Below are 24,233 nucleotides of genomic sequence, written 5' to 3' on the forward strand. Positions count from 1 at the left end.
CTAGAGAAACAGTGCCATTAACCCAGCTCAGAACCACTAGCAGACAGCCTAGCACATGACCCCAAGCCCTCCTGTCCCTTGAGAGGTAAGCGGTGAGGCACAGCTACTTCAAACCAAAAGAATCTCCCCCCAGGAGTAACAGCATTTCTTCCCCCTGTATTCTGACACATCAGGTTTGTTGCAGCTGTGTGCCTGCAGTACCAGTCTCTCGCTGTTCAGCATGTACAGACACCAGCACCAGCAGTTACCACACGGAGTCAGGAATTCAGCTCCTCTGAAAGGTGTTCTGTATCAGTCTCTGTGGCGCAATCGGAGAGCGTGTTCGGCTGTTAACTGAAAGGCTGGTGGTTCGAGCCCACCCAGGGACGGATGAACTCCCTTTTAAGGACCAACAACCAACTCATAAAGCCCAAGGAGGGGAAGTGCCAAGTCCTATCCCTGGGAAGGAACGATGACAGGCACCAGTAGATGCTGGGGCCACCCCACTTGGTAGAAATGGACCTGGGGGTTCTGGCGGACACCGAGGGAACACAAGCCAGCAAAGTGTCCTTGTGAGTGGGCAGACTGACAGCAGGGTAAGGGCAGCAATCTTTAGTCTCTGCTCAGCACTGGAGAGGCCACAGCTTGAGTACTGCGTCCAGTTCAGGGCTCCCTAGTACGAGAGACATGGACATAGTGGAGAGGGCCAAAGGAACAGCCACAAAGATGATGGTCTGTGACTGTTCAGCCTGGAGAAGGCTCACAGGGGATCTTATTAATATATATAAATACCTGAATGGAGGGTACAAAGAGGATAGTGCCAGGCTCTTTTCAATGGTGCCCAGTGGAAGGATGGGCAATGGGCATAAACCAGAACAGACAAGGTTCCAGCTGAGGATCAGGAAAGACTTTTTCACTGTGAGGTTGACTGAGCACTGGCACTGGTTGCCCAAGGAGGTGGTGGAGTCTCCTCTCCCTCCTTGGAGATACTCAGAAGCTGCCTGGACACGGTCCTGAGTCAGGTGGCCCTACCTGAGCAGGGGGGTTGGACCAGATGACCACCAGAACCCCCATTCAACCTCAACCACTCCATGTTCAGCATTCTATTCAGGAGAAAAATAGAAGTCAAATCACATCTAGGCAAATGTAATCGCTGATTTCTGGCACCCCGAGTACCCAATCTACGTAGAACTTCAGCTTCTCATTTCATACCAAGCTCAGGCATTACCAGTATATAAGGCTCAACTCTTCACAGAATATTCTGAGTTGGAAGGGACCCACAAAGATCATCAAGTCCAACTCCTGGCCCTGCACAGGATGAGCCCAAGAATCACACCATGTGCCTGAGAGTATTGTCCAAACACTTCTTGAACTCTGTCAGGCTTGGTGCTGTGACCATTTCCATGGGGAGCCTGTTCCAGTGCCCAACCACCCACCAAGTGAAGAAGAACATTTTTCTAATATCCAACCTAAATCTCCCATGACAACTTCAGGCCATTCCCTCAAGTTCCCTCCATCTTGCTTCCATAAGCATCCTTACTTCTGTCCTCCTGGACAATACCTGTCCACAGGCTTGTTATCTTTCTCATACCTACCCCGAATTAAAACAATTATGTTTAAAGCTGAAATTCAGAGATGATATATAACCTCTAACCAATATAAAATATTTATACATTACATTTCTATGCTATGCATTTTATTCAAGTATATTAATAAAGTATGTTTGATAGTTAGATATGCTTACTATACTGTGCATTATAATATTTCTATTTTATATTTTGTGTATAAAAGGTATTACCAAAACTGCCTTCACAGTCTGGGGGGCTGCTACTGTTCTTCCCTAAACCTAGAGTAGCTTGATCTGGAGATTCTCAATACTGTGTTAAAGAACAAGTTTCATGCTGTCAAGAACATCTGGATAGTCACATTCCTCAGAAATTCCAGCCTGACAAGCATTAAGAACTGGGAACCAAGCACTTCTGTCAAAAGGATCCAAGTAGATGTATTCCCAGAAGTAAATTCAGAGCTGATGAAACACAGAAAACACTAGAAGTGTTTCCTTCCAATCATGATTAGACACTTCTATTTTAAGTCTTCTTCTGAGTTTGGGGGTTTTTTTAGCATCTAACACAAAGACCTAGAGCCCAGGAGTTCTAGAATTTGACTGCACAGCTTCTTGACAGAGCAATGATGAAAGGAAAAACCATTCCTCAGGGATGTAACCAAACATGCTTAAAAGATGAAGACAGACAAGCTAGTTGCAAGTCAATTAGAAAACATCTGCTTAAAAAAAAAATCTAACTGCTCACAGTCACAGTAAATATGCTGTTTCAGAACACTCCTCTCCCCAGAAATATTCTGCAATGGAATAGGGAGTAAATGACTTAATTCTTTTGCAGAACAATACCCACTATTCAGAGTGCCCTGCTGTTCCCTCTCTCTAACAAAAGCTGTCAGATCTGGGAAAGACAGAATTAAAGATGAATCCAGGTCCTGTGATAAAAGGACCTTTTGTGAGAAACTGAAAGTTAAGTCTCTTCTCAACAAAGGGATGCATCTAGACTAGGGGTCAAACAAATATGGAAATAAATTATAGTCATCTGCCAGCACTACAGAATGTGCCAACTATTGATGAGAAAATAAAGTTACTCAGAATTTTAATGCTCCTACCACTTTCCTCTGCTGCTAGCCTACAAAGCCCAAAATTCTTTGACCTCAATGCTAACAAACAAGATTTACTCAGCCCATATATTCTGCATGAAATAGTAGTGCAAATCTAGCATTTTAATACAATATTTATGTATATTTAATATTAATTACATTTACATATTTAAGTTATCCTATTACATTAACAATACTAGATACAATATTTGGTAAAAACAACTAGCATGGTTAAGTCTTCAAATTCTGGTACTGTTTTCTATCAAGTATAAAACAGAATAGAAAACAAAATCTCCATGTGAATAATGTGTATTTTAACAGAAGCAGCCAAGACCTGTTGCAAAACACAGATCATGTATGCTGACATTCAGACAAAACCTTGCAGTAAGTAAAGGTACTGTCATTCACTATATTTACAAGAAACTGCTTAATAGTTCAGTTATCAACTGCACTACAGTGATTATTTAAAAAAACCAAAAGCGCACACAACAAAGCATCCTTGTCTTGTCCTTTAGAAATAAGAAATAATTTGTAGGAAAGAAGTGACGCTGTTTAAACTACATGTGCTAGAATATATACAACTCCGCAATAGGAAGAGGTTAAAAAAGTCGAATACTGTGGAAAAAAATTTATTAAGTCTATACAAGTCTTCTGAAACAAACCATTGGCTTTGATACAGTAAATTCAAGTGAATACTCATTGCAATAGTATTTTTTCATACAGAGATCAAGAAGCCCTATAGCTTCCCATTTAGTGTCTGTGACAGGAAGTTTTATTTTTGAACAAGTAGCTGCATAAAGCAGACGTGATAGAGATCTCACAGCCACAGTGAGCTACAGTTGAGATAAACTTATATTACAAACATTTCAGAAATTAGGAATCCATACTGAGGTGTGGCAAATTGATTCACAATGAAAGAACAAAGACATCACTCAGACCCCTTGCCTATAATGAAGACTTTCTGCAGCGAGTCTAGAGCAGAATGCATCATAAAAAACTAGAATGCAAGAGTACCACAAATTTAGCATATAAATATCACAGGATTAAAACTCCAGTTAAGCCATCAACTGAAGTGATGATTAAAAGGAAAACATGGCGTTCTCCAGCTTTGCAAAGGAAGCTTTCAAAGCATTTCTTCAAGAAGGTGCCGATACCTACGGCCTGGGCCAATTTGTATTTTAGACAGCTCTGCTGAAAGTTTAGCAGGTTTGTCTAAAAACTGTATAATCCTGCTGGTTTCAATACCATAAAAAAAGCATTTACTAGAAGAAATGAAATGTAACATTTATAGCTCACACGGTTTGCAAGATCTGTGCACACTATATAGTTCTATAATTTCAACAGAATTTAAAAATGAGACAAAGAGCAGACAATGCAGTAATGTGTTTGTTAGATGGATTTGTTTAGAATAGTTACACAATTAATGTATACAGTTGTAAAATTTTTAGTGCTTTTTTTCTTGCACGTTATTTATGCTACTTATAAAAACCTGAAGATTGCGAATCGGGCATGCTTACCATAACATTTTCAAACTGGGAAAGCTGCAGAACATTTCTCCTACAAGTGTTCACTGCCATGATACAAAACAAATATGTGCAAACTGCAAGGTCCCTAAAAATAGCATTTAATGACTTCATGTACAGAAAGATGTCACTATCTGTTTAAATATGCAAAGAATAAGCTTCCCCAAGTTTATAACATAGAACAATATCCACCACATGCTCCTCCTCCTCCATATCCTTCTTCCTTGTTCGATAACTTTACACCTCTGTTTTGGCTTTCACTCTCCCACAGTCCAGGAGTTTGAATGATTTTTTCAACAAGTTCTTCAAAGGCACACTGTACTCCATCGCATGTTTTTGCACTTGCCTCTGGAAAGGGGACACAAGAAGTCAAGTGTTAGCACAACTTTGTGTAACATTTTAGTAGTTCTCTTTCAGTTAAGTCTTAAACCTACGACCTACACTTACAACCTTCTACGATATATTCTACAAAAACATAACAGTGCCAAAATTAGCAGGTATGCAGATTTATGTCAGCACATAAGGCAGCACCTCAAAAGAGTTTTTAATAGAAGAGCTTTCAAGCTGAACTTCACCAGAGTATATGGAGGCACCTATAGCTTAGCTTTATTCTTCTGTGGAAAGCACTCCAGTAAGAAAAAGGAGGGTTCTTGTCTGATAAACCTGGTTGCTGTTGTGTATGTTAGTCAGAACTGCAATACTACCATACCGTAAGAAGCAAGAATCCATACTGTAGGATTCTGGACCAGTCTCTGTCATAAAACCTATCTGACAAAAAGCAATAAGGGATCTCATTTCTTCTGCAGTTAGCAGAATTCCAGGTAATTTCATTCAGGAGCCTTACTTGATCAAGCCCAAGAAATCTGCTCACAGGTTATGAGAGCAACAGACACCATTGAAAATTGTTCAGTTCCACTAGGGCTTGCCCTGTTCATCTACACAGCCTTGCAGATACTTAATATATGTACCATGCACACACACACATATACATATATTTATAGTCTAATTTTCATTTTGCTTTTCATCTTTCATGCACTTAACAGCTTGTGCCTCAACTTTGAACTTCTATTTCCACATCTGACACTGTAGTTGAAAAGAAACACAGCAGGGTACTAAACAAAAATATGTCATTAGTCAGAGATGAAGAACATAAGTCTAAGTATAGGACACATCAATGAACTGCTTTGCTACTGGAATCATCCTATAAAATAATCCCTGTTGATCCTTAAGAGAAACATGGAATAAACACATGCATAAAGAGTCAGTTCATCAACCATTTTTTAATTTATCATTACAAGGCCTTGCCTACAAGACCCATTTCATTTTGCAGCAAGATGAGACCAAGATATCTGCTCCAGTCATAATTACGTCCTTATTCAATCCCATCCACCATTTATTTAAAAGTTAAAGATATACCTAACTATTTTTAACATCTCAGTTCTAATACAGATTTCTGTCAGCTACCAGCTATTTTTCTATACTGAAGGTTGGCTACTAGTGCCAGCTTTCCCTCTTGCATTTTGCTTCTGTTATTATTCAGCAAGTCAGCTGGGAAAAGAAATCAGACAAAACCCCAAAACAAGTTTCACCAGGCTACGGCACAGCCTGTATTCTGTCCTCAATCCTTATGTATTTCAGTATACTCATTCACAGTTAGAATAGGTACCTGGACATATTCAAGGACAATTTTGAAAAACGGGAATACCCATCATCTTTGTACCTACAGCAGCTGAGAAATATCATTAGCTGGACTGTGTGCAAGGACTACAGTCCTACAGAAGTGGTACTTTTCATTATGTAACAAAAATCAAGTGAGATCTCTGCAAATACCTATAACATACCTATGAACAACATGGAATGTTTTCTTGCAAATTTGAGGCCTTCATTTCTGTCAACTTCATGGTTTTCCTATAATAAGACATAGCATTAATATGTATTATTAACAAAATACACCAACTTACTTACTGCAGTTGAATTTGGCTTACCTTATCAATCTTGTTTCCAACTAACATTTTCACTATGTCATTCCTTGTGCAATATGTTTCCAATTCATTTAACCAGTTATCCAGCTTGACAAAAGTATCTCTTCTCGTGACATCATAAACTGAAAGATATTAACAATAATATTTCCACAATATTTTTCCAAGAATGACAGCTTACGGTATAAAAGGAGCAAAATTACGGCTTTTTGAATTAGAAAACTGAAGGAGTCCCAAGGATTCCAATCTACTTTCTACACCAATAACTGGAAAAAATTGGACATCCATCAGCTCAAATCACTGATGCAGAGCAACTCTAACATTCAACTACTGAGCTTAGACTAATTTATCTTGAGACACCCCATCTTACAGGCTGGAGACTATCATTCTCCAAAGAATTCTGCACTTGCAGATCCCAGTATAGGATACTTACTAACATCACTACACCACAGCTACGCAAAAAGTATGGCATGACCTCCAGCACTGAACTAATTAGTGATAATTAAGACTTGTTTTAACACCCCTGCTATGCTATTGATTTAGCTAAAAAATAAACACATCAGCAAATCCTCACAAATACTGGTGAACTACTGAGTTTTCAGTATTTTACTGTCTTCAATGATTTAGTATTTGTATGAAATATAAGCAGTAAGCCATGCTAGGAGCAGAAAGGGCAGACAAAAAAAAGCAGACCTAACTCTAAAATCCACTACCCAATAACTAATAGCTAGCATTTCAAGCTATGAAAGTATTTTTCCTTCATCTTCACATCCCATGTGCAGACAGGCATAAACAGTTTGTTTTAATCAAATCTGCAACTCGGCCTGCATTTTAAGGAAGCAATATAACAAAGAAATAGTTGGGAGGTATTTAATAAAATGGGAGGGCAAGTCTCAACAGAAGAACCTTTTGACTCCCACAGTGCTTGATAACTTTCACAGCTTTGAACAGTAAGTGGTAGTTTCAGTGTCAGAAACTAGGTGACTTGACAAGACATGCCTTGACAGGAATGCAATGCAACTCAGACTTGGGAAAAGGTACCTACAAAATAAAACCTATCAAGAAGTCACATGACAGAGGTTATTCCAAGTTAAACAATTTAACTGGACACAATGTCTTACCAAAATTCTCTCAAGTCAGGTGCACCTTCAAAAAAATTAAACTTCCCTGCCCTTACTTTAGTCAGCTCCTCACTTCTAGCACCGGAGAAGCAGAACTTCAGAGCTCAGTGCCTACATAACAGGTTTCCATATACAAAGGAAAAGCAAATGAAACTTCACTCTGAAGCTGCAATTATGGGTTTTGCCTGGGTTTGTCCAACACAAATTGGTACTTTCTATATGCTCAGCTAGTCTTTTCTAAGTGATTCTGACTGTGGAACATCACATCAATAGGGAGACAAATAACAAAAAATCCCAGACAGACTCCACAGTGTTTATATAAATTTCATTAGGAAAAAAATAACAGAGAGAAGGAGAAGGCCTTATACGTACTGATACAGAGAGAATACACTGAAGGGAGTATTTTTTTTTTTACATTGGACTTAGTAAACACAGGCAAAAATAAAAGGAAATAAATAAAAGACAAATTCCTGACAGCACAGGGACCACAGCTCCAAGCTATCCTTTCAAATAGCAGTAGATTTTAATCTCATGCAAAAATCAGAGGTTGTCACGCTGGTCAGATTAACTACATGAGAAAGAAGTCAGACATCAAGATGCTTTAATATGAACTGTTCCACACAGATGCAATGATTTTTAATACCAATTAGATATTATGTAAAGGTTATATGAGTTTATGTAACTCCCATGCATGAAAAACACAAACATTCAGAATAGCATGCAAGGCTATACTTACCTAGGATAACACCTTGTGCGCCTCTGTAGTAACTGGGTGTTAATGTTCTGAACCGCTCCTGACCTGCAGTATCCTAAAAAGCCAATCAGAAAGTTCCATTATGCAGAACTTGAGCACCATCTAGTTTAGCTTTCAGGTATTCTGCTTCTAATGAACAAACAAAATAAGACTTAAAAGTGTATTTCACTACCAGATTAGCTGAGTTTATTCCTTCTCCTGCTGTTTTACTACACATTAACTTTATTATGTAATCTACCCTGACAAACACCTCCTAATTGTTAAACGCAGTAAATAACTGAACTACATGGCAGTAAGATAGTCATTTCTGCAAGGGCATTTGTTCTGCACCTAGTACTGCAGCAACCAGCATGAGCAGCATAGCTGCAGTACTAACTAAGGTTTTGTAACAAGCATCACACCCATGGCACCAAAAACAGTTTCCTCACTTCAATCGCTTGGTCCAATTAAATTTGATTGAGTGCCAGGGTAAATGCACTAACACACTATGACAGAGCAGAAGCAGAAATATGGTTTCTCTGAGAAACAGGTTTCTCTGGTTTTAAGTAAAGTTGAGTTTACAGCCTCAAATTTAAAGTGCCAAAAGCTCTGCAAAAAAACCCCTAAATATTACTGTTTTCTTATCAGAGGTTAAGTTATAGAGCACACTTATTGCAGACTTTATGCACAGAATATTTAATCAATTTACCCAGGTGAGAAGTGACACATGAAACACAGGATTCCGTGACAAAGAACCTGAATAACAAAACTGGACTTCCAACATTCTACGAACCACTCAGTCAATCCCACCCATCTCAAACTGCTTCTGTGTAATGATGAACATTTACAAGCTTTTCTTTTCCAGTTTACCTCAGGATTATTTCTTTACATTTACCAATACGAAAAAAAATAAATCCTAAGTTAGTCCTATGTAATATTTTCCATCCCATTATCATTCATCATTCTGCTATCAGTCTTGTTTTCCTCCTATGTGTCTTTTTTTTCTGTCAAGCTATTTCAGTTATTTTCCTTGTCAAACTCATTTATTTTAGTGATCATTACTATTGTAACTAAGACATAAATCCTGTTTGTTACTTGAGATATGAACCACCCTCAAAGCAAGACAAATATTGCAATACATATTTCATGTTTCACTTCTACTTCCCAAGAAAGGAAAAAGTGCAGCATCTTGCTCATACGAGAAACAAGGTTTTATTCTTGCTACAAGACAACACAACTGGGTCTGAATATTCAAGAGATGTTTCAAGTCACATAAGTCTGCAGGCTTATGGAGAATATTTAAAAAATAGTTTGGAAGTACCTGTTCTTTCTTCATGTCAAAAGAAATTCTACTTTTAGCTGAAGTAGAAGTTGAATACGCTAAAGTTATGAGTACAAACACTGTCTCTCTTTCAGATGCATCTGCTACAAATAACTCTAATCTTAAGCCTATAAATGTCCTTGTATGAGGTCTATGAAGTTTAGGCTAAAAATGGTTTTATAGAGGTAACATTTGAGCATGCAACAGTAATTCCTAACCTAATACACAACCTAACGTTATAGGCAAAATTTAGTAAAGAAGTTCACCCTTTTAAAATCTGTCAAGTACAGATAAGAGTGATATAGACAGGGATGTCTCAGATTAGTGAGGGCTAACTCTCTAGACGTTGAACAACGAAATACTCATTAAAAACACTTAGGAATGGCCACGTTCACTTTTTTAAAGTTTGACTGATTTAGTACCATTCAATTCCTTCTCTTCTCTACTCCTATCCCAACTAGACCTGGAGTCAGTGTAGCTCACAGGCAATAGAACCACTCCACCAGCCAGCTGTCCCACAGTTCATTCTACCTTTTGAATGGTGCAGTATTAACCTCCCACTTCTCCAAATCACCTTCATATTATAGAAAAGAATTGTATACAAACTGTACATTATACAAACCATCACTATTCCTAAAGCAAAGCAATACATTAAGAACTTCGGGAGAGACTTACCCATATTGCCAGTTTAGCTTTGTTTCCATCAACTGAAATAGTTTTCACCTTGAAGTCCACACCTAGAACAGGAAAAATATTTTAGTTCTTCAAACATACTACAGCTATCGTTGAAAGAGAAAAGGAAAAAAAAAATCAAACTTGGAAAACAAGCTGTGTTTTGACATAAGCAGGAAGAGTAAGTTTCATTAGCTACTTATGAACCTTGCTCAAAATGCAACATTTTGTTGCTGACAGGCTTTTGCAAAAGCCTAAGGGCCTTTAAGCCATTGACTCAAAATATTTTATGGAAGTAGGGCAACTACTACATTTCCTGTATTAAAGCACAAATTCCAGGAGAAATTTTCAAGTTTGTAATTCAAATGGGTTAACTTTCTATTCATTACTCACAAACATGTTTTCCTTACACCCCTGGCCTTGAAGAACAATATACTTTAAAACTAATGAAGGTAGCTGCATTTAGGTGGCTATTTGCTCTGTTTCATGATCTCAAACCAAGTCTCATCAAGCTTGGCAAACTGACATAGGCAGAGAGTCGTGTAGTACATGACTGCTATCCTATGAGAAATAACATTAGATTACACTAATTTAACAAGTGCCAGACTCTGCAACCGGGATGTGGTGCCCCTGGTTGTGTATACAGACTGGGGAATGAGAAGCTGGTGAGTAGCTGTGGAAAGGGACCTGAGGGTCCTGGTTGACAGCAAGTTGAATATGAGTCAGTGGTGCCAGGAGGGCCAACCGTGTCTGGGGGGCATCAGGCAAAGCATCTCCAGTCAGTCGAGGGAGGGGATTGTCCTGCTCTGCTCTGCACTGGGGTGGCCCCACCTTGAATACTGTGTGCGGTTTTGGGCACCACAATATCAAAAAGACATTAAACCATTAGAGAGCATCCAAAGGAGGGCCATAAGGATGGTGAAGGGTCTGAAGGGGAAGCCTCACGAGGACTGGTTGAGGTCACTTGGTGTGTTCAGCTTGGAGAAGAGGAGACTGAGGGCAGACGTCATTGGGATCTTTAACACTCTCATGAGGGGAAGAGGAGGGACAGGTACTGATCTCTCCACTCTCATGACTGAAAAACTTATTTTGTTAAATTATGTCAACTTCTGGACAATATTTCAACAATTGCAAAAACTTCGGAAACATTTTGTTTTCTCTTTTCTTTTTAAGTTTTCCTAGCCCTCAGAAAAGGTACTGAGGAATAACTGGCAAAATTTGGTATTGTCAGCAAAAAATTAGAGAGTTTGGCAAAAGAAAATAAAACCCCTGGCAAAAAACCAGTTTTTGCCAGGAGAAAAGAAAAAAAACCCGCTTGCTAATGTCTGTCTTTGCAAAGGAAGAGGTAAGGTGTTAGAGGTCACACAGCTTAAGTCGTTTGTTGCTTAGTAACCGGGTGGAGGCCTAACTCACTCCGGCCGGAGAACCTACATACCCTGACTCAGCAAGGTTTCGCGTGGCTGGGCGGAGGTGGATTCTTTTGTCTTCTGTCCCTGTTCTGGGAGGGACAAGGGTGGTCTGGGATATGTGTATTTATTTGTTTTCTAATATTGTCTAATGCTGAGTGTATTATTAAATAAGCAAAGACTCTGAAGCACTGCACATCACCGAAAAATGATGCTGTCCATGGATGAAAGTGAAACAACTGTTCCAGTCACTGCAATAGACAAGACTGAGTTCCTGAACTCTCTACCCACATTCTGAATTACATCTCGTTTGCAACATTAAAGAGTGAAGGGGTGGGAGATAATGATTTGCATAGAGTGGATTTTCAATATTGATTGAATGCCTGGGTTTTTTTTTTTGCTTAGTAGTATAACAATTGCCCACTGCTTTCCTCTTTCTTCTGTACTTCTTCTGTCAGCTAGGTTCTCCTACTGCTGCTGCTACAAGAAGAAGAAAATCCAATTAAATATGATTCCAGTGGTTGTCCCAACCCAGGGGTGGAATGTGAGATCCTGGATTTGAATCTCACTGAATTATTGATATGGGTCAGAACCAATGCACCGTGAGTGTGTGTGTGCATATGGGGAAGGGTTGGGCCTAGACCTGCAGGAACATGGTAAGGCCTGCACACAAGGCCTGTGCTGGGGGCACAGGGCAGAGCCAGAAGGCAAGGCCTGCAGTCCATGCAGAGCTGAAGGCCCTGCCACCAGACAAGGCAGACCTGCCTGGTAGCCCACCCACACCACACTCCTGCAGCCTGTGACTGGCTACAGCACAACTCATTCTGGCCTTGAAGGTACTGCCTGGATATCCTGCCTGGGACGGAAAACTGAACTCTATAAATACACAAGACTCCATGTGGTCTCTCTGTCTCTCTCCTTATGAAGTTGAGTCAGGGGAGGTTTAGGTTGGGTATCAGGAAAAAGTTTTTCACCCAGGGGGTGGCTGAGCACTGGAACAAGCTCCCCAGGGAAGTGGTCACAGCACCAAGCCTGACAGAGTTCAGAAGGGTTCAGACAATACTCTGAGGCATATGGTGTGATTGTTGGGGTGTCCTACATAGGGCCAGGAATTGGACTCGATTATCCTGATGGGTCCCTTCCAACTCAGCACATTCTAAAATTCTACGATTCTATGAAACATGTCAAATAAGCTTTGGATTATTTCAACACTTATTTATTTATTTATTTAAAGAGATATTTATTTATCTCTTACAGGGATTCGAGCAACACCATGAACTCACCAATACCACGCTCAGTGACCAAGAAAAAAACCAAAGTGACAACATGATAACAGTTCTGCTGTTCAATCATCTACTTCAACATTTAAAAATTCATCCCCTTTCACGTGTCCTCCCCCCACAGGAAGTAGCAGCCTATTACTTGCTCAGGGACAAGTTGCAGAAAACTCAAGCCAAGGAGGACAAGATGTTAGTGACTGTGCAAATTTAAAGGATATAGCAACATACCTCAGTTTAAGAGGCTGAGTACAGTTATGATCCATTATGCTGTAATTCAATCCTTAGGTTACTAGTAGCAAGTAACTAACTGGAAGTATGTTTCAACTATTTTGGAGGGACTTTCACTCCCCACCAGGCAGCAGCCCTGAAGTGAAATAACTGTGGAAAGTTGATACCTTTATAAGAACAACTTCCAAATGCAACAGCAACCTTTTTGCACTCCAAATTAAAATGGCAGCCATCACACTTGCTACCAGAAAAAGAATTTATCTATTCCAATACAAAATGAGTAGGGCTTTGTGATAAGTGTGCTGCATTTATATTCCCAAGGTCATGCAGATTACAAAAAAGTTCAAACAGCTGCCAAAACATGTTCAACTTAAAGTCACAAACAGTATATAGGATGACTAAGAAACTGCACATTATAAGCAGATTTAAACTTTAGTTGCACTGGGATGTTGCACTGAAGTCTAAAAGAGCTTTATTTAAAAAAATATAAACACAATTTTTATTCCACTGTTTCACAGCTTCAGCTCACTAGTGTTACCAGACACGTCAGGTGATTTTCAGACAACGTTCTGCACTGGAAGAAGCTCATACTCTTTATTTCAAGCAAAATTTTCCCAAAGTACACTAACTTTTGCAGTAACTGAACAGAACTTTGTTTTTTTCAGGGACTAAGACTCCTAGTCCCTAACTTTGCAGTAATATAATGCTCAGTGGCATGCACAAGAGTTCTAGAGTTATGTACACAGAAAAGAACAGTTGCTATTAACTTTATTTTAAACACATGTTCTTGGAACTTAACCTAGTTCACAGAAGACTGCTATGCTAGCAATTTGACACAAATTGATCCCAAAGAACATCCTGTCCTGTCCATTTTTCAGCACTCAGCAGGAGCTTTTAGACTAATAGAATCTCTTTCTTCCACTGTAATTGCACAATTCTTCCCCTAAACTGCAAAAATCACCATTGTTCAGTCAGCATGTCCCAGAGTTCACAGTGCATTCTTTTATCCATTAGCCTGGCATCAGAACTTGTAACTGCAGGTATTACAAGTCTATTGGATACTTTACAAAGCAAGGTATGTCACAGCAGTTTCAAGAAACAAAACTTTTTTCCTTAGGATAAACTTATTAGGTGTATTCTGAAGCCACAGTATCCTTCTTCCATTCAGTAAACAGATTTAGTATCTTGTGCTTGCACAGCTCAACAATTTTCATTTAATGGAAAATGTATATACATCTTTCTGTTAGCCTTGCTGCTGGCTTAAAATTTACTTTTAATTTTGCATGAGTGATGCAAGTAAAATAAGAAACTAAAATTGCTAATAAACTGGTAATTGAAAAGCAAAAGCATGAAAATGAACTAATAGCCCACCAAGATATATCCTTTAAAGTGATCAAGGCATGTCAAATATAATTCTAGCAAACCAAGGAGTTCAACACATATATAAGTCAATGAACAAAAACAAAACTTTTAAATAACTGTGTTTTTGATTGTCATTCTGCCATAAAAGATGATAGGTAGAAAAAAATAAGGCTCAAGAAAATCTTGTTGAATTGAACAGGGTACTTGTGTTCTCTAAATACATCAGTGAAATACAGACATGTTTGTGACAGGTGTCAGTTCTGAGCTTCCAAGAGTGATGTTTCTACCCTTGACAGCAGAAAGCTGACACTGCTTTCCACCATGCCTTGGAAGGCAGCCAGAAACAAGACAGCACTGTATATAGACTGTACTCCTGTGTGTTAACACCTACTGCCTCAGCACTGCACACCAGCATGCTATGGACTTCCAGTCCACAAGGAATAGCTTTGTCACTGATACTTCTCTCACACACAGGCCTGTGTGCCATGCTGGATTTACAGGAGTGCAAAATGAGCTAGAGTGTAGTATTTGTGTTACAGGTAAGTGACAAGTTGGACAGCTTAGAGCTAGAGGACTCCAAATGCAAGGAAAGCTAAGAAGTTAAGAGACATCAGATCTGTGCAATATATCACCTCATTTATGAAACAGGGATTGCACTGAACACTTATCTAGAATCTTTCATACCAAGAGCAAGCAAGTAAAGACAAGCATGAGCAGTAAGGAAAACAGAAAACATTGGGGTATATATACTCTGGTAAGATTCATGTGATGAAGCCCGATGAACAAGCCATTCCAAGGAATGCAAGGAGGACAGGTAATCTGCTAGGTTGACTGAAACACTGTTAATCCAGCTGAAGCTATTTGCCCAAAGCAGCTTATTCTTCCCAGAATATCATAGGATTTTTACAAAGTTCTGAAGAGAAGCCTACAAAGAACCATCATTCTGGGTTTCATTTAAATTGTACCCAGTAGGTCTGTGCAATGCATGAAGATAAGCTACACCTCAACAGGTCATTTCAGGGGTCCAATTGTACTGCAGTCAAGACTTTCCCTCAGTATTGTGGTTTTGTGTGCAGTTCTTACTATATGTTAAAAAAAAAAAACTAAGCAAACCAGACATGTCATCACTTCACTTTCTAATCCAAATAAAAAAAATATAGTCCCTTTAACCAGTTCAGCAGTCAGTATGTGGATCACATTGAAAGAAGACATTATTTGTAGTCCTTGGATTTTGGAAAAGCACCATACTCTTCAGTTTCAACAAGAAAGGCTTAAAAACCTCTTCTGTCCCCAAACTCAAAACAAGTAGGGTGTAATTAGCGAAAAAACAACTCCAAGTTGAGACTCACAAGGTGTTTTAACATTTCACTATCTTGCAAGTACCTGAATTTGGCATCTAGGATGTCTTCATTCAGCACAGAACAGTTACCTCTAAGAGCTCACTCCAGTTGCTTTATCTGTATGAACAACAAATCCTACCCCGAATTTAAAGCTGCTATGTTGCTTCTTAGAAATACATTCACCAGAAAAATGGCAATGCCACTGCAGGAAACAAGAAAGCAAGTAAGAACCACCTAGATTCTGTCCTCTTCCAGTTAAGTGGAAAAAAAAAATTAATCTGCTACCCCTAATGAGTGCTCCACACACTGTGCTATGGGACTTTCACAGCTGGGGTCACAGTAGCTCTACTGCACAACACTATAAACATCAGCTAGAGGGGCCTAACAGGGTGATCTACGCCAGCATTTTGCTCAGTCTCTAGAAACTGATTTTTCCTGCCAAATTATGACATTCATTCCAAATTAATGTATTTGTTTCAGAAATCAAACTCTACCTGAAGTAATGCTCACATTGAGTACACTTCTCCTTTTCCACATCAGAAACAGAGCAGGGTAGGACCTGCCAGCAGTAAACTTTGAATTGTTTCCAATAACCAATGATTAGCTACTACACTTGATCTTGTGCATTTTGGCAAACGCAAAGAGGAAGAATTACTTCAAGAAATAATTCCTTTGTTTCTCAAATAGTGTATGGATGTCAGTGGTAAAAAATATCACGTGCAAACAGCAGAATGAAAAAAAAAACCCACAGTTTAAAACAAACAAAAAACCCCCAACAGTAAAGATGCCCACACTGAGCCTACTGGTATCCAAAACATCACGAAAGCTGAAGCAGCTATTCTGTACTAACTTCCTGGCCCACATGGTTGACTTATCAAGAAAGTAAGAGGATATGAAGTATACACAGTGTCAAAACTATTAGATTAGAATACAAGATTGTCATCTTCACCACGTGATCTATAACATTCCTGTCTCCTTCCACACTATCCTCCCTCATAAACTGAGGTGGGGCTCCTTGCACAACTTCATTTTTTACAAGCAATGGAATGAACAAAAATAGGTCACGTTCCTCCTCTTGGCTGCTCAGTGCTTTATATCAAATAGTATTCCTGTATTTTATTAACATTAATGAAAAATAGATCTATTTATAGAAGTCTTAATCAATTAGAGCTGGATTTGTTTACCAACAGCTGAACTCAAAGACAAAATTTTATATAAGTTCTTGAACAGAACTCTTCCAACAGAGAAAGCCAAAAATGCAACTGAAATGCACTGTGTGAAAAAGTATCTCCCTTTTTTCATTATTTTCAATATATCTGACTATATAATATTTGAAATATAATATTTAATTGTATTAGATATTATATAATAAAATAGTAATATTTGAAGTATTATACATTTTTAATATAGAATATTCAAAATATAATTTCAATGTTTTCCATTATTTCAGTTATTACTTTGGCACAGAGTTGCAGCACATTCTTAAAAGTTTCATATTGCTCCTCTGACAACCAATCTACATAGGGTGTCCTGCATTCTGGGCCACCCTCCTCCAGCACAGCTGACCTACACTTATAGGTATCATACCAGCAGCAATGACACATCACTGCTTTTTTTCCCAGCAGCTCTAGATTCTTGGCTCTCTTCCACTTTTCTCAGAGCCTAGCTGGGAAGGAGCTGATTAGTAAGTAGAAGAGAAAAAGGCACATTGTAATTTCCTCCCTACAGAGGAAAAGCAGAAGGCACACAGAGCGCAGTACACCCTAGTATTGTCAGAAGTTGCAAGAGTTAACATCCCCTATTAAACAGTCTTAAGATAGCTACTAAGTATCACATTACAAGGTCTGGACAGCAACACAACTATTTAAATAACTTTAGAGCTATCCTGCAGAGATAAATCAGTAGGAGACCTAACAGTAGCTCTTACATTTCCATTTTAGCTCAAAATGCTGCAAACGGTGAAGTGCAGGTTACTCCACTGGAGCTTTTCCCTGACCACACCTATGACCTCCATTTGCATGGTGATGGGTGTCACTCATATCTGCTTTTTCAGTCAAGGATAAATTTTGGCATAAAGGGGACAACTACAGGCCACTATATTCAATTCCCTATGCCAATGAGCACGACATACTAAAACTGTGTCCACGCCATCCCTGCATTACAGAAAGGCAGACATGTCTGAACTTCACATCAGGCATGTCTGAATAAACTACAGTTTTCCGTTGAAACTGGTATGAATTTCTCTACGGTAGTATCAGTACATACTTACCAATTGTTGCTGCAAGTTCTGGGTCGAATGTATCATCTGTGAACCGCAGCAGAAGGCTGATAGGGAGGAAAGAAAAATAAGAGATACTATTACTGCAGCATACCCATAGCTTGCTGGAAGCCTACAAATCACAAGTCTGAAAGGAACAGCAAGATCACACAGCTAAACAAAAACACAGCTCATTGTCTCTCGTAGGAGAGGAATTATGGAAAAAAAGAAGGGAACACGGAAAGAATACAGCTGACATGCTCTGCTCCCTGAGCCCTCAACTCCTCACTGCATGTGTTACCAAGTATGCCTCTTTGAAAACAAAGTACTACACAAGGTGTCTAATCAGTTGCCTCAACAGTCACATGATTGGCTTCTCAAAGCATTTTACCTCTACCTTACTCTATTCTTCTTCTCCCAGAATTCAGCACAAAAGTAGTACTTTTTTGGGGTTTTTTGCAATATTGCCTCACAGTATTTCTGTAAGCTTGAGAAAAAAATTCCAAGTCAGCTTTTCATCCCAGAAATAACTCTTTGAACTGGGCACACTGGGGAATAGTAAGGACAACACCCACCAGAAATAAAGACACAGAAGTTGAAGAGTAGATTTAGCTCACCATTGTTTTATGATTTTGTATCTTTTTGTATATAAGGGCTTCCACACACACATTTCCCCCTATCCTGATGAGTATGTTTGCTACCAATAGAAAAGCAGTTACAACTAAGATTTAATAGCACATCACACTGTAGTAGTGTAGGGTCCCTTAAAGAAATGTCCATAATGCCACTCTGCTTGTCCCAAATGTAAATATTTTTGCAAGAGACAGATTCTCAGCATAGTTTCTAAAATTACCAGACTTAGGCATCTGTGGCAAGCGGGTATTACCACGTGGCAGGCAGCTGTTTGCTATGACCCAGCAGCTTCTACTCATTCCCAGGCTGGAAACAAAACCTTATTTACTTTTTGGTCTTCCCCTCCACACCCTGTTCTTTACTCCTCTCTCCTCTTTTTGCATGTGAATTCAGCAGTCAAGTGCTTTTTAGCATTTGGACACAGTCCTGCATTGACAAAAAAAATGACTACTGAAATTCCTTTATTTCAATGACACTGGGTGGCAGCTCTAAAGTTAACCATAGATCATCCTTTTTTCCCCTACTCCCGAACCCCAAAACCAAATGGTAGCTTTATTTACCAAAAAATAATTAAAATAAATCATAGCATATAGGTTTTCACCAGTACCTTCAGATGGTTGTATCAGGATGCTATTTAAAAGCAGCTATTCCTAGTGACAACCAGAACGAGTTTCATTCAAAACAGACAGAATGTGGAAACCTTATACTACTACTAGAATAAAATCATCATTTTACCTGTCCTGCATGCCAAGCACAGCCAACTTCTATCATCCCCATCTTTCTTTCATATGTAGCTATCATCTACAAAGTCCAGCACACCCACAGGGACCAGGTTTAAGACAGAATTTGTTCAGAAGTCAGGACTCCAACCATTTACTACACTGTGCTAGTACCAGCTTAGCATCTGATCTTCCCTAGTCAAGTAACAGGTAAGGGGCACAAATTCAGGAACAGTTCAATATTAAGTTCCTGTACCTGAACAATCGCAGTGTTGTCTTTTAATAGCAATTTTATTTCCTCTACATAATGCCTCTCTTAACAAGTTTTCCAATGTGAAAAAACAAGTATATAAATAGGTAAACAAAATCATTGTGTGTTTTATATGCCTCAGGAAAAATTCTTCCATATGGCCACTCATATATAAGAGATGACCTCAACTACAAGAAATTTGCTCAGATCCTGTCTGTCACTAGAGGCCTACTGTACTAATTATCAACTCAGCAGCTACCTCAAATGAGTAATTGGCAAATTTTTAACAAATACGGGGGCTTTTTCTAATCAGCAACTTCTGTGTACTTTAGGGTCACGGTAGAAGACCAAGATTATTGCCATAAAAATACCAAATCTAAAATTACCAGAGTGGCACATTCCCAGATGCCCTGCATTTACATGCCTTATAACCTGTGGTCGAACTACTCTGCTGCCTCCCCGTGCTCCCCCGCACGCATCCAGTGCTGGGTCACTTGCGACCCTGTATGTAAACATTATGGACTAGATATTAACCCCAAAGCGCCATGGAGATGTACAAGGGCACCCATCTCCCCAGGAAACAACGGTGCCCTGGGCACAGGGCGGCCCAGCTGCCCCTGGCCGGGCCGGCAGAGCCTCCGCCGCGCCTGTTTCCAGCTGGGCCCGGCAGACACCGGGGCCGGCGGCTGCGGAGGAAGCAGGGTTAACCCCTGTCCTGCCGGCGGGCCGGCCGGGAAGGGGCGCGGGCGCTCCCCCCGCGGGCCCCGCGCAGCGCAGGCCGCGCCCAGCCGGCGCCGTCCGACGCGGGGCTTAGGCCGGGCCCGGGCGGTCAGGAGAGGCCGGGTGAGGCGGACGCCCCCTCACCTGGACTTGCCGACGCCGCTCTCGCCGATGATGAGGATCTTGAGGGTGGTCAGCACGTCCTCGTCCATCCCGGCAGCGCCCCCGGACCTGCCCCGACCCTCCGACGCTTCCCTGCGCAGCTGCGGCGGCTCCACTGCGCCTGCGCGGGGCCGCCCGCTGTTTGTTTACAGCGCGCGGGGACGGCTCCCGCGGGACGCGCGTGCGCGGGGCCCGGGGCGGGGGAGCGCCGGGGGGGTGCCTGGGGGGTGCCCAGCGCGCTCGGCGGTGACGGGAGAGGGGTTCCCGTAGGGTCGCGGTTGGGGCAGGGAGACGAGAGGCCAGATAAAATGCCACAGGGTTATTAGGCATTGCAACGAACTGCCCAGGGAAGTGGTGGAGTCGGCACCCCTGGAGGTGTTTAAGGAAAGACTGGACGTGGCACTCGGTGCCATGGTCTGGTTGACACGGTGGTGTTCGGTTCATAGGTTGAACCCGATGATCTCAGAGGTCTTTTCCAAGCTAATTGATTCTGTGATTCTGCACGCTGGCGGCCGGCCAGCGCCCTGTGCGGGAACAGAGCCAGCAGCCACCTCCGGAGGAAAGTGGCTGGTCAGGAGCCCCCTACCAAGAAGTGGGCTCTGTTGGTCACAAACCAGCAGTGCAGACCAGTTAGTATGCGACACTAAATATTTTTCTGCTAGCAGAATCTTTTGTTGTCCATTAAAAGCCGAAAATGTTCTTCTAAAACTGATTGCTGTTACAAAGTCCAACCAATTCAGCTAACCTGCTGTTACGGCTTGAGACCTACCTCAGGCGACCCTTCTAAAACTAATGAAGTATATCACAGGTGTGGGTCTGAGACTGTCCTTGGCCTGTGCTATAGACCTTGGCCCAGCTGGGCAGCCCCTGGGCAGGCCAGAGACTAACTCCATCACACACATAAACAAGCTCTGGCTCTTCCACAGTCACACAGAGTTCAGGCTATGTCAGCGGTTTGCACCAGGCAGGTGCACTGAGAGGCTGTAGTGGTTTCTGTCAGAATGCTGCCTGCAGAGGGAACAGTTCTTTCTGCAGAGTCCTGATTCTGCTGTGCAGTTGCCTTCAACTGAATTCCAGGGTCAACACAGGAACCGTTCTCTTGTGTTTTTGTGGTAAACCTCTTTGTTGCCTGGCTCCTTCCACTTACAGGATCTCAGTCAGCTCTCTTGACTCTTACCTTACAAAAATAACTCCCAGGATGAGTACAATAACAGTAATTATCCTATTAAATTATGTAGACATATTCTATAATTAAACATGTGCAAATGGCTGGCTGTGTTTACAACAGGACTGTGCCTGTTTATTAGGAATAATCTGAGATTTGTTGAAAGTGTGACTTGGTTTTCATAGTTTGGACTGTGCTTTGCAGTCACACAAGAAAGCAGTGTGTCTATACTCTGTAGTTTTTGATGAAGTGTACAAGAGCTGTGGGATCTTAGCATGGAACAGGACGAGGATTTTAATTTGGAAGGTATATCCCAGCAGCAAAGAATTCTACTAAGGCTACTGAATCCTTTGAAGTCAGAGAGTTCAAGGGAGATTTGACTTTTTCTATTGAAGCCGTAGAATCAAACTATGCAATATGGATATTAGTCCTGATTTAGATCATAATTCTATATCTCACCCAGAATGAAGGGCTGGTCAGGATGGCATTCAGATCTTTTACCTTAATGATGAGCAGCTGCAAGAAAGAAAGTAAAACCTGCCCTAAATGAACAATTCCCTAGCTCATGCTTATAGATGTGGTGGTTTAGACTTTCCTAAGCATGCCCTGTGAGAATAGGTATTTCTCCATGTTGTCCCCCTCAGGTGGACCTAGGTAGTCCTCTTACTCTGAGATTGGATCTGACTGCTGCAGTCAACCTGTTTGCTGTCTATATATCTATTTTAACTCTGGAAAGCCAGGCCTATTACAGGAACCAGTGGTAGTGGATAATTAAAGTAGCTCAGACCTAGCTCCTTCGAAACAAGAGTATTACTTATTCACTGAAAGATGTAAAATAATCAGGACATCTTTCAACAGACTTTTTTAGGGTTTCTTCAGTGAAGCTGTCTCTGAATTGGGAGAAATATCTAGCCTGCTGTAATTCGTAGGTGCCTGTTTTTTTTCTTGCCTGCCTTTCAGCCCTCATCAGGAGTCCTCACTAACTCATGACAACCAACCCAATCCCTTGAAAAAGGCTGGAGGGTTTTTTCTTTTTATCATTTACTATCCCATTTGATCCTGACCTTAGATGTGGGAGCATCAAGCCATAGCAGCTTGCTTAGCCCTCCCTTATAATTAGTCTTCCTAGAAGAATACTGGAGATTTTTTTTTTATTTTTTTTTTTTAATGCTATGCTGTTTCCTCTTGATTTCTTCTCAGTGATCTCTGCATTTCTGACAGGAAGACACTGAGCAGATCAACTTGACTGCATATGGTCTTTGTAAATAATTATGCATATATACTTTCCTTATTCTACATACATTGCTAAGGGAAGCAGTCTGATGGTGGAAAACTAGCATAACTGGTTCCAAGGCAGGTCACTGCTACGTATGGAGAAGTATATGTATACAGAGAGAGAGAGAGAGAGATAAAATTTGCACTTTAGAGTTTCCCTTCATGCCTTTACAGCCTTGCATGAAGGCTGCATGATTCCTGGTATGATACAGGGCTCAGAGAAGTAGAAAAATGTCAGGTCTATCTCAGCTCAGTGTCCCCAAGTTATTCATTACTTCAGGGATGTGACAAAGAGGCAAAGACATCTTGACAATGATAGCTCCTGTATTCTCACCATTAAAATTCCCTGTCGACTGTATTACACTTGGCTATATCCTTAACCATGAAAACAGGCCATTGGGACTGAATAACTGTGAATACCTTTCTCAGAAGATGGGAATTTATTTACAGTCACTCCCTTAGGGTTGGGATCTATAATGAAAGGGCCATTGCACTTCGTGTATCCTCAAGGGGGCTCTGGACCAGTTGCACAGTGCAGTGCCCTTAGGCAGTCATTGAGAGCAAGTAAAGGCCAGAAGGACTGCCATCCAGTTTGTTCCTGCTGAACCAACTGCAGTGTAACCCTGGCAACAGAGATGAGTGTGTCAGTAATAATAGGTCAGTAACATGAGAGACAATCTGGAATAAACAACAAAGAGCTCCCTCAGTCTCATTCTGTGTCTGAAAGACACTTGGGAGCCTTTGGTAAACTCACACCATCTACCTTAGCTTCCAGAGCTTAAATGTGGAGATAACGGCATTTCCTATAGAAGACTGCAGAAACAGCAAGGGGTGATAGGCCAAGGGAGCTAAGGGTTTGTGTTTTCCCTGCCAGCACTGCCTAGTTAGCATAAGCTGTGAAATTCTTGATGGGAGAGCGTCTCCTTAACCACATGGCTACCCTCTCTATGCCATCACAAGTAAAATCAGGCCTTGAAATGTTTAGGCTGTTTAGGTACATGAAAGTCTCAAGATTATGCACCTGTCTAGGTGTTAAAGTCCTTGGGTCATTGGTACTTCCAAAGATTTTCTCAGTTATGCCAGCCATGCACAATGTCCAGCAGAAGCTGAGAAGCTCAGCCACTTCAGAGAGAAGTTTAAAGCAATCTACAGTCTCCTGTTGCAAAGGCTAATCCTGCTGTCCAATTTCCAGGCTGTGAGGCTGACCCATATGTTGTTGGGGCAGTGAGTAGAAGTTATGATTCACAGTAAAACAAGCATGATTTCTAAACTCACGAGTCCCTCCCAGCAGAAGTGACACACACAGACACTCATTCTTTTTTGCTGCTTCATGCGATAATTTGCAGTGTTTGTAAAAGTGACACTACGTGTGTCAGATTAAGGGAGGTTCCTTTTCTGTGTGACATCCTTAAGCACAGTCAGCACATCCATAAGATTTCACATTGAG

At 40.8% G+C, this 24,233-nt stretch overlaps 1 protein-coding gene and 1 non-coding gene across 2 annotated transcripts; one reads left to right on the top strand and one right to left on the bottom strand.

The window, feature by feature from the left end:
- Positions 1-294: 294 nt before the first annotated feature.
- Positions 295-368, top strand: TRNAN-GUU. The gene has a single exon. It is a non-coding gene; the product is annotated as a tRNA-Asn (tRNA).
- A 2,885-nt stretch (positions 369-3,253) lies between these two features.
- On the bottom strand, positions 3,254-20,460 carry RAB18 (RAB18, member RAS oncogene family). The gene is made up of 7 exons (XM_017820256.1): positions 20,329-20,460; positions 17,875-17,930; positions 9,993-10,054; positions 8,000-8,072; positions 6,149-6,267; positions 6,005-6,071; positions 3,254-4,511 (listed from the first exon to the last, which is right to left on the bottom strand). Exons 1-7 carry the CDS (start codon positions 20,394-20,396, stop codon positions 4,333-4,335), a joined length of 624 nt encoding a protein of 207 aa, XP_017675745.1. The 5' UTR covers positions 20,397-20,460; the 3' UTR covers positions 3,254-4,332.
- Positions 20,461-24,233: the final 3,773 nt, after the last annotated feature.

The sequence above is a fragment of the Lepidothrix coronata genome, unplaced genomic scaffold, assembly GCF_001604755.1.
Source record: "Lepidothrix coronata isolate B3197 unplaced genomic scaffold, Lepidothrix_coronata-1.0 Scaffold80, whole genome shotgun sequence".
NCBI lineage: Eukaryota > Metazoa > Chordata > Aves > Passeriformes > Pipridae > Lepidothrix > Lepidothrix coronata.